General features: G+C 31.2%; 1 protein-coding gene and 1 pseudogene across 1 annotated transcript in view; both read right to left on the bottom strand.

Annotated features, from left to right (window-relative positions):
• The window catches only part of LOC110651420 (cation-chloride cotransporter 1), a 34,989-nt gene extending 32,012 nt beyond the window's left edge, over positions 1 to 2,977 (bottom strand). Inside the window, exons 1-3 of the mRNA XM_058132201.1 lie at positions 2,399 to 2,977; positions 1,603 to 1,752; positions 734 to 812 (exon numbers count right to left, since the gene is read on the bottom strand). Of these exons, the coding sequence (XP_057988184.1) occupies positions 734 to 812; positions 1,603 to 1,752; positions 2,399 to 2,559 (390 nt within the window). The 5' untranslated portion in view covers positions 2,560 to 2,977. The remainder of the gene's footprint in view (positions 1 to 733; positions 813 to 1,602; positions 1,753 to 2,398) is intronic.
• Positions 2,978 to 9,010: 6,033 nt separating this feature from the next.
• LOC131172195 (BTB/POZ domain-containing protein At1g30440-like) lies at positions 9,011 to 11,801 on the bottom strand (annotated as a pseudogene).
• Positions 11,802 to 12,041: the final 240 nt, after the last annotated feature.

A 12,041-nucleotide genomic window follows, 5' to 3' on the forward strand; every position in this document is an offset into this window, starting at 1 on the left:
GGGTGGGAATTATTAAGATACCCACCATCCCAGCACTCTTATAATATTTTAAATACATCAAAGGCCAACAGATTAGCCTCTCATGCATAGTAAGCTTCATACCAAGTTATCAACACTATGAATGAATGAAAATATCGCAAGTTTACAGAAGTGTAAAGTCTTGTCAAAGAAGCATAGTTTCCCTAGGGGCCTTCAGATCCACATTTCATCCTCTTCACAGTAAGAAGAGGATCTGTCAATTATTAGACAGTTGTTCCCAATTTCAACCTTACTAATTTGCTAGTTAGAGTCATATATTAATGCCATAATGATATGCAAAAATCTACAAAATTCTCAATGGCAATATATAGCTGTAAGCACAATCAAATGTCCAAATTTGCAAACTAAGGCAACATGAAAAATGTTCTGGTGCATGTTAATGGTGGAACACATCACCAAAAAAGAAATATAACACTGATCACTGCAGTTTTGGAAAATTCAACAAATTATCCCACAAATAAACTTCAACAACTGAGCAAAAGGCTAGTAACTAAGTGTTGCATTATAATTATGAAACATGCATGCATAAATCAGCACATGCCTTCGTAGATCATTATATTGCTGGTTATGCAGCATACATTTCATTTTTGTTGCAATTTCCAACCAAGCAATTGATTCTAGGAAAACAGTGATGCTATAATGAAAGGAATGGAAACTAAGGAAGTTGCACATTACACTCAAGACATTGGCATACCCTTGGACGTTCATAAGCAATTGAGCCGTCTTCACCATCCCTGGGACTAGACGGTGCTGCCACTTGCTCTGCTGTCATACTGTACAACAAGTCAAAAGCAGATAGCAATCACCAAAGTTATTAACTGTTTTTGGCTTAAACACATAAATTTATTCAGACAATCACAAACAAGCAAAAATTACATACATAGGCAAATATATAGAACACTGTATGCCAAACCAGTATATTCCATGAAATGCAACATGCAATACAGTAGGAACAAAGGAATACAAAGTTCTAAGAACATATTCATGGCAAATAGGAACATAATGGTTAAGTAGATTTCGATAATAATCGCCTCAAGGCAATGCCTATTCTCACATTAAAGCCTTTATTATTGCTCATCTCCCTTCCTAGAACTGGGATGTCTAACTATTATATATTACATGTACCATCACATGATACACCTTATAATAGTGTTTCACAACAAAACAACCTCTGCCAACATTCCAGACTATTGTTCATGCATGAGTGTTGGAAATGCCAAATAAGTGTCAATGTGTATCGGGCACAAAATTTCTTGCTACATCACCCTGTTCTAACAGAGAAATTTATAGAGGATAAGCCTTGGTGCAATAATAAGGTTGCTCCATTGTAACCTAGAGGACAAATGTTCAAATCACAAACCTCCTTATAAGACTGAGTGTTCTGACACACCCCAGAGCCCACAATGAGGATAGCTTATGCACTAGGAATTTCAATTTGACAAGTTTTTTTACAAGTTCAAGTAGCATTTTAAAAAAAAAAAAAAAAAAAAAAAAAAAAAAAAAAAAGACATGCTATTAATTAACAAAGGGAAGAGAACATATGAATAAGAATTGAGCACATACCTCTTGAGACCAAGAATATTGACAAGAGAATCAAAACCAAATAATTCCAATTTGTGTTCCCTTTCTGAGCCATTGACTCCTCCATTAGCAGGAATACCCCCTTGACTTGCATTAGAATGCATGTTTTCTGGGGCAACTACTTTTACATTCCTGATATAGTAGATTAGTGAATACAAGCATTCATTATCATTATAAACAATGTTAATGACAAACAAGTATCATTATTCATTCTTTTATTTCTAAAATGAAAAATATAAATAAAATAAAAATAATAAAAGATCACTTTCTTTTGTGCGGGTTAAATTACCTCTTTTAGTACTCAAACCAGTACTAAATTGAGCCTAAAGAAGAAAAAATTGTTTGAAAAAGAAAAGATAGAAGGAAAGAAAGAAAGAACCAGTTCCATTTCTTTCCCATGTCGTGGCCACAACGGATTACACAACAAGCTTAAATGAATCTTCACACTCCAAACATCCAATTTAATGACACATTACGCATATAGAGAAAGCAATAGAGCTAAAATAAAAGCTTTACTGAAGCTTTAAAAACAGAATCCTCCAATGAAAAAAGCCAAATTCAACTAATCAACCTGCTTGAATTATCTCTAATAGAAAAAAGAAACACCAAATAAGATGCAGATTTGTCCATAAAAAAAACCACATCCGCAACACTGGAAACAGAAAGAAAACCAGATGCATACATATACATAAACAAAGACAAAGAGAGAGATAGTTACTAGAAGTTCAATTATCAGAAACAACAATAAATACAAATTACACATAAAGAAAAAGGTTACTTGGGTTTAGATTTTTGAGAAACGGGGGATGAGGAAGATCCAGGATCAAAGGACGACATCTCGACCACGGCGCTATCGTGAGCGACGACAGGACGGTACTCGCGGCCACCGCGGGATTGGAATTCGTCTTCCATAGCGCCTTCTACGTCTTCATTGTCCATTGTTGAAGATATATATTTCCTTCCTCAGCAAAGAAATATAGATCCAATTCGAAATGAAACGAAAGGAAAATGATTTCTTAATAGATAATAAATGAAATGCCGTAACAGAGTAATCTCAGAAACTCAGATTGAGAATGAATATTAAATTGTTTGAGACTAGAGAAAGAGAAAAGGACGTGATTTTGAAAAAGAGGGAAGGAGTAAAAAGACTGGCTTCCCGATTGGTTCCTGTCTTACATACAACAATACAAACAAAAGAGGGAAGATGGGAGGGACAATGATGGGTTTGGATCTAAAAACGCGGCGTTTTGAACTTTCTTTTTCAGACTTCAGCAGAAAAGCGCGCTGCGGGCGCTTGCTCCCTCTCTCTTTGTCAAAAACTCAAAGCGTGGGAAATTGAGAATACTGTAGACTAGGAAAGAGAGATGTGAGCAGGAAAAGTAGTTAAAATTGAAATTGCTAAGGATTGCTAGGAAATGTATACTCAAAGCTTGATTGAAAATTGAAAAGCAATGTTGAACTAAATTGGAAGTGGAATTTAGAAATGACAGCAAGTAGAGTATACGTGAAAATTATAATATTTAAATTTTAATTTGATTAATATTATTAAAATTTAAATATATTTCAAAACTATTTAAAATTTATCTTTAAATATTTAAATTCGTCACAAACTCGATTATTATTGTCTGAAAAAAAAAATTCGAACCGTTTAATTTTATATATTTTAATTAATAATTTATATTTTAAAATTTTAATAAATTCATAAAATATTTAAATTATATTTTATATAAAATAAAATATATAAAAATTTATAAATATTATTATAAAAATATATATTTTATATTTAATTAAGTATTTATATAAATAGGTTTGAGTAACGGATACTCAACATATATAAACCAAAACCTGCTAAGTGTATTATTTTTTAAATATAAACTCGTCTCGAATCCGATTATATAACACCCAAATCCGTCCTATTAAGGTTCGGTCGAATCAGATACTCGCAAAAACTTAAACCGTTCTCATCCCTAATAGAATTACATGCAATGAGATTGTAAAAAGGGAGCGAAAAATGAAAAATGAATCCGGAAAACATTGTTAAATTGAGTTGTAAATTGAAAAGATTGGGGAAATTGTGAACTAATAGCTTGAAATTGATATTTGAGATTGAAAGGCAGTGCACCAACATAAATTATAATTGAAATATGTGCAATAGAGCGTATCTGAAATTGAAAATTGAATGTTAAAGTGTAAGAGAATGCAAATTAGAATTATAATATGTGCAGTAGTGTTGAATTGAAACTGAAAATTGAATGTTGAATGCTAATGTGCAGGAAATTGTAAATTGAAATTTGAAAATGAAAGAATGTAATTGTTGAAAATTGAAATATTTACAAGAGCATGAAATTGAAATTTAAATTGACGGCTAAATATTAAAGTATAGAAAATTGTAAATTGAACTTTGAAATTAAAATAACATAATATTGGAATTGAAAGTTGAAGAGGATGTAAAACTAGAAATTGAAAGTTGAATCTTAAAGTGCATGGATGAACTAAAGCATAAGTAGCTACATGATGAAAAATAAAAGACTGTGAGAGTCTATTGTCTTTTCTTTTTTTTTCAAGGTACAAGGAAAGGGGAAGGGGGAGCCTCGAAGCTAGCCTGGCCAGGTTTCGAGAAGTGCCTTATGCCACCAAACTACGCGGGGCTAGACGACTATGAGAGTCTATTGAAGCATGTCCACTTTGAAAGAAAAAATTATTAGATGCATCGATACACATGCACTATCTCTCACAATGGATTCATTTTTTCTATTATAAAGAGAGTTTACTTTTTTGTAAGAGATGAAACATTATTTTTAGTGCTCCCGTTGTATTTAATAATTAGCCTTTTAAAAAATGTTTGCTCCTCTATTTATAGACTTTATTCGCTTTGTGGTCAAAGATTGCATTGTGGAAAACTTGATGAACAAGTATTTATTGCACCCACTACATCTTAAAGTTCAATTCTGCATCCTTGAACGCAGCTACTGCACCTTAGGATACAGCTCCAATTTGCCTTGAAAATTATGTGATAATTATCTTCTGCTTGCTTTCCAAGGTGCAACAAACTTGCTTCTCTTGCTTCTTTAAGTAGTGCAACCACTTTCTTAACAAAACTTTGATCTTGTGAAACAAACTCTAAGCTCCTTCAATTGTGTTAACTGCTCCCTCATCTTGTAATTAATTCTTGAATTTAGGAACAAATTCACTTGCTCCCCACCCCAATAAAATTACTGCACCTTGACTCTTGTTGACTCTTTGACTTGAACCATGGGCCGGGCCTCTTATGTGTAGACAAGTTAATTTTAATCCTGAACCCATAATTAATTTTGGTAAAAAAAATTAAAATTGAATTATGCTACAAATAGTCATATTTTTATTGCTTAATTCTATGTGTTTTGATTGCACTTTTTAGGTTGATTTTAGTTAGTTATTGCATATTTTGTTTAGTTGATTAATTTGTTTTTACTATTTTATTTTTCAGTTAATTATGGTATTTTTTTGTTTATTTTAAAATATTTATTTCGATTTCTTGATTTGGTGACTACAGGAGATAAGAAAAGAGCAAGAGGATTTACATAGGAGCCCGTCATACTAAGCCCGGAGTCATATATAGGCAAGCCTGTGTGCAGACATAAGCATGCCTATGTGCAACAACGATTTTTGAAACAGTTTGATTTCTCTCCTGAACTGAAGATAAGAAGCAAAATGAAAGCTAAAAAGAAAAAAAAAAAAAGAAAAAAAAAAGTAGGATTCCATGGGATTAAAATAGAAAAAAATCAAGATCTATGGGAGAATATAGTAGAGGAGATTAAGCATATGATAGGAACTTTTAATTTAGATGAATATTTTACCTGAATAAAAATAATTTTCAAAGTTTATTATATTATTGCTATCCGAATAGAAAACTTTAATTTTTCGATAAATGTTCTATCTAAATAAAATTAATTGATTATATTATATGTATTGTCTTGAGAAAATAAAATTTGATCCTAACGCTTTTTATTATAAGAAGTTTACTCGATTAATTTACTTGCTTGGTTTTATTTTTATTTTTAAGTTTTATTTTAATTAAATTCAATTATTTGATTTCTTAAATAACATTAGGGTAGTGTCAATTTGATTGTAAATAATGATTTTGGTTTTCGTAATACGATTTCCTAACCACTTTATTACTTGAACACATTAGCTCGCAAGTATTTATTTTGTTAATTACATATTTCCCAATCTTGATATAATTCATCATTTGAATTAATTAATAAAAAAATATTATTTAGATCAACTATTATAAAGGAGAAACAAGAGATGCTTGAAAGAAGCATGCCTATCAGGATAAAGCCAATACCATTATACTTTTTCATTTTTCATATATATGTAATTTATTTTATATAATTAATTTTAATTAAAATTCAAATTTACCGAAATACTTTTTCCATATCCTTGAATTAGAATTAATTAATATATAAGAATGATGAGCAGGCTAAACTTCTCTCTTCTTTCAATAATGAATCATTTTTTTTTCTATAGAAATCCCTGAAGATGGTGTAGAAGAGCTGTCTTTTGCTCTCCCTAATACTCAACAAGCCTTTAGGTCAACTTCAGGTCCTTGGTTCACACTCAACGATATTCCTTCATCTAAATGAAGAGATAGACTTGCAGAGTTCAAGGTATTGTTAAAAGTATAAATATTGAAACAAGACGCTGACTCTCATGTTGTTCTGCAAGAATTTATCTCTGTACTATTTTCGAGCAATATGTCACTCTAGAGATTCTCCTTCCTCTAATTTCCAAATGGAGAAATAAAGATTATTCTCATCTTCATTTCGGAGCTGTAAGACTCATTTTCACTCTTTATGAAATACGTGGACTTCCAGTCACTACAAGAATGTCACTTTTAGATACTCTGTTCATTCAGTATGAACACGCTGTAATAGAAACATGTTTCACTACACGACGAAAATATTTATATATTATAATATTTATTAATATTTAAATTATCTATAATAAAATACATCTCAAACATAATTATTAAATTTATTTTAATTAATAAATTTTAATTTAATAATATTAAAAATTATTTTTAATATTATGAGGTTTCGAATATAAATCACAACAGAACTATTAAAAAAAATCAATTATTTTCAACGGTTAGTTGCAGCGCAGAATTCGGAGACCTACTAACCTGGACCGTACAGTCACATTCACAGTCACATATAACTAATTGTCCATAATTCCTATCATATTCAAATTATCAAAACAACGCTCCTGTCACTGAATCACTTAACACCAATGATGCCTTTGAAACAATAGTTAAAATATATTAGGCCACATTGGAGAACTTTGCTATCTTTTATTTTTTGTATTTTCATAAAAAAATAAAATTCAACTTACTTGTCAGTTTGACGTTGTAATTAAAGGTTCAAAAATTGTTTTTAAGAAAAAAAAATATTTTATATTATATTTAATAATAACTTTTAAGATAATAATTAATATTTGTATAATAATTAAATTATTATTTTTTATATTTATATTATTTTAATTAAAGTCAATAAATTAATAATATTATTTTTATATTTAACAGTTAATTTAGTAAATATTTTTATTTTAAATTTTTATATAAATAGTTATTCACTAACAATTAATACTTAATTATTAATGACTAATAAAATAATTGATAATTATTAAAATAGTTAATATTATCAAACAAAATTTTAATAGTTTGTAAAAAATTATTTTATTATTTAAATATTTTTATAATTAAAAATTATTAAATTTAATAATTTTAAATATTTTTTAGTATTCTCTAATAAATATATTTAAATAATTTTTTTTTAACAACTGTTTCGACAGCCATACTAAACACATAATAAGTCGGTTTTTTTTTTTTTTTTTTTTTTTTAACTTTTCCCATAGCTACTTTAAAAAAGCCAAACGACACTATTTCAGAAAATCATATATCATGATTTTCATTTTATAGCAGTTGTTTTTAAATGGGACTCTCTCATATTTCTCATCACAGATATATCTACACTTTTTTTTTCCTTTTTCTCATTTTCCATTTCTTAAAAAGGTTTATACATTCTATTCTTGTACCTCCATTTTTAATTTAAAAATTTTAAGATTTATGTAAAAACTCTTTAAAAGAATTATGAAATATATATATATATATAATTACCATACATAATGGTGCTTAATTTTGATGATTATAATTATGGGTAACTTATTGTTGATGTTTGGTGATTTTGATTTTTTTTTTTTCATAAAAAATTGATAGAACATAATTTTTTTTTTAATTTTTAACTAATGATTTTTAATTCAATAATACTAAAAGTGATATTCAGAGGTGTAAGATCTTAAATTCTTATCAGTTAAACTCATAAAAAAAATTATACTTTTCTTTCCCTTTTATAAATAATTCATAGCAGGGGAGAGAAAGGAAATCAATAAATTTTTTTCTAAAATTAAAAAGATAAATCAATAAATATTTTTTTTTTAAGTTTTTGAGAAATAAAAAACCATAAAGAATGTTATCAAGCATAGCCAAGTTGACTTAATAATACCAGTGTGGTATTCACAACAACAATAAGGTCTCAAATTTAAATTTCAATAAGCGCTGAATTAATTACAAAAAATAAATGAAATCAATATGATGAGTGATAGTTAGAGATGGCAACGGATTAAATTTTTATGGGTATTCGATCTGATCGAACCTTAAGAGAACGTATTTAAATATTATATAATCATGTTTAAAACAGGTTTGAGTTTAATAAATAATACCATATCAAGTTCGGATTTTACATATTGAGTATCCATTATCCGAACCCATTTATATAAATACTTAATTAAATAAAAAAATATATTTTTTGTAATAATATTTATAAATTTTTATATATTTTATTTTATATCAACTCAACTAAGATTTTATCCTAAATATTTATTAGAATCAACTATATGAATTCTCTTTCTCAACTCTAAACAATTTTGAGTTAAATCCTCAGAAATGTGTAATGCTTACAAGTCATATGTATTATCCTCCAAGTTAGTTTAGGTATACTATTTTTCTTTCTATCCTCTAACCTGCTCTACTTATCTAATTGAAGCCTCCGTATGACCAAATCACCTCAATATCTATTTTATATAAAATATTTAAATTCTATTTTATTTTATATAAAATAAAATTTAAATATTTCATGAAATTATGAAAATTTTAAAATATAAATTATTAATTAAAATAAATTTTATACAAAATATTAATTAAAATATATAAAATTAAACGAATTTAAATTTTTTTTGAATAATAATAATCAAGTTTGGAATAAATTCAAATAGTTGAGAATAAATTTTAATCGATTTTGAAACGAGTTCGAATTTTGATAATATTAATTAGGTTTGAATTTGAATAAGGTGATTTTTGCGGGTATCTTACCCGTTGCCATCCAGTCTATTAGTAATGCTACAATAACTAAAGATTACAGTTTTTGCTTCCATCTTCATTACAAGGCCAGACACCACATAAACTACACGCTAGAGATGACAACATTAAACAGGAAAGGGACAAACAACAAGATGGAGCTTTAGTTTGTGTCTCTGAACTAACATTGCAGAAGTACAACTGATAACAATTACAATTTGAAAAGAAAAAAGAAAAAAGAAATAAATGTAAAGAGAAAAAATAAAATAAAATGAGGACCTTACCCATCAGGAGATAAGTTTTTCTTGTGCTTTCCCTGCCTCTCTTTTGCCTTCTCAGACTTGGCACTGCCATTATTCTGGTTGCTAACAGAACCCTCTTGAGCACTGCACATCTGAGACTTTAGCTTAAAACCAAATTTTTTGGAAACATTTCCCCAAGTGCTAGAACCTTTCGTTCGACCCAACTTTTCAATCTCCTGCCTCATGTTGGAACACTCCTTCTCAAGCTCAGAAACCCTCATCCTCATATTATCCATTCCCACCTTCAAAACCTGATTCTCTCTAACGGCTGTGGCCCAGCCTCCCTCAGTAGAACCAGCAAAACCACTTCTCAGTTGTCTAGACCCGTCAAGATTGTCGGAAACCAGAAAGCAGCCAGCAATGGATGTCCTAAGCTGAAGCTGCTCAAAGAAGAGAACTTGGACTATAATTCTTAGCGGCAGCCTCTCATTCTGTGCAGCATGGGTGCAAGCTTCCAAGGAGAGCTTCTGGCAGTCCATCAGCCTACAGAGCTGTTCTCTGTCAGACTCTGCCAACCACGGGTGTGCCTGCAAGTTTGAAAATTGTAGTAAAAGTTAGTAGTCTTGAACTAGGAAAAAAAGACAAACTCAATCTAGTATTATTGCTTCTTCCCCCTTATTGTTTACACTTTCTAAGAGCCTATCATTAAAGTTGCAAGAGCCCTTTCTTTGACCAACTAAAGTAAAATCCAGACTACAGAAAATGTAGGGAAACAATTAGGCCTCTGCAACAGGTGGCTTTGGTGACAATAGGATTGATTAAAAGTTTGAGAAAAATAAAAGAGACTAAACAGTGAGGTTTTCTTCTTTTCCCCTTTCCCCATTTTTAGCCTTCTGATGAGATCGTTGAAGTGGCAGCAAAACAATCAGGCAACCAACCAAGCAAATAATGCCACCTAGCTCAGTTCAGGTGATTGTTGTGGGTCAGGCTAACTATATCAACAATAAGCATATTTAACTAAGAAGCCATAATTATTAGCGCAATTATTAGCAGGGACAAGGCTAAACTTTGCCCTAAGCAACAACCCAAGTCAAAATCATACACATGACAAAGATGATTAAGCAATAGACAGCCTTCAACTCAAATGTGGAGTGGTTAATTCTCATCTCAATGTGTACAAAATCTAACTTAATTTTTTTAGATGCCTAATGGAACCAACACAGCAGTAACTGATGTCATAAGCTATCCATTCTCAGGTTAAACATATGATAATGAGGTGGTTAGTACCTTTAGGTAAATGTCTATTGCACGATAAAGACCATCATCCAGAGGCCTAGCATAATCAGGGACAGCAGCAAGAGCCTGAAACTTGGGAAGCTTCAAATTCACGTCTCAGCAACCTCTGCCAGGTATCCATCAATCAGTTTGGCCACCATTGTGATTGGTGTTAATGATGGTGATCCAATCAACTGGCCATCATCAACTGAACATGGAGAGGCCCCACCTGTAATTTGATCCATGGCAAGGAAGTGTTCAAGAATCCGCTGCACACAGTCAACATTGTAAAGTGTCTCCATTGAATAAGAGAAATTGGGCATCAAAAGATCTTCTAGTGTTGCCTGATCAAGCTGCATCCCAATCCTTTTCTCTAACTTTGATAAACAAGAGGGGCTTGCTTTCAGAATCAAGGCCGTCCGAAGTAGACCAAACAGAAACTTGGTTTGGACTAGACCTTTCTGCATTTGAAGCAACCTATCAATATCTTCTAGCAATGTCTTCTGTACTTCTTCTGATGGCGGAGCTAAAGCCACAGGAATTAAACGGAACCAGACTCACTGGCACCTTGACGCCTATTGAGGCCAGGCAGGTACTTTTTAGCATAGAAAGCAAGGGACCCAGCAATAATCTCTTGTCTGATACCACGAGATTCCATAACGGAAATCAACCTCTTATAGAGAGGTAAACTTAAAGTTGACACATCCTCATACCACCAATCTGAGCTTGAATTTTTGGGTCTAGCCCTGTGCTTATCCCATTCCACAAGACACTCCCCAGGACTCTGCATGGTCCCATGCTACACTTTAGGCCATGCAATAATATTAGGGTCTGTGCATGCTTTTGTGGATTTTGACTGTATTCACCTATTTTTAATTTGAAGTTCCTCAGCATATGTAAGAATATCATCACATGCTTGAAGTGCCTTTAAAGAGTCTTTCCAATTACGAAGGACTACTTGGTTAAAGAAGGTCTCAGTGTGCATGATTAGATTGCCCTCCCCATAATCCTCAGTCATTTCAAGATGCTCAGCAGCACAACGGAGGTACACAACATTTGAGGAGGTAAGTTCAAGTTTGACAATAACAGAACTTGGCCACAAGTTCAAATGTTTTGGCCCCACCAGGAATGTCAGGGAGATTTGTCACACATTTTTCATCCCCTTCTTCCAATGCTTCTGCAATCAACCTTTCCATAACCCCACTTCTAGATAGCAAAGGGAACTGCATTAAATCATAATATGGATTCAGAAGAAACAATAAAAGATACATAGTTCTTTTAACAACCAAAACCACATTCCTTCTTCACCATTACAAATAAAAAAATTAAAAAGAAATCTCACTAAATCTCATAGAAGCACAGTAGAGGTATATAAAATCATTGTTTTAGGATCTTAGTGCTAAAGGTAAACTACAAGGAGAAACATGGAACAAAGAAAACGCACAGAGAATCAGATCCAGTGGGTAATGCCAGAATGCTAATTTTAGTCAGCATGAAGAGATAGTTTCAAT

The sequence above is a fragment of the Hevea brasiliensis genome, chromosome 13, assembly GCF_030052815.1.
Source record: "Hevea brasiliensis isolate MT/VB/25A 57/8 chromosome 13, ASM3005281v1, whole genome shotgun sequence".
NCBI lineage: Eukaryota > Viridiplantae > Streptophyta > Magnoliopsida > Malpighiales > Euphorbiaceae > Hevea > Hevea brasiliensis.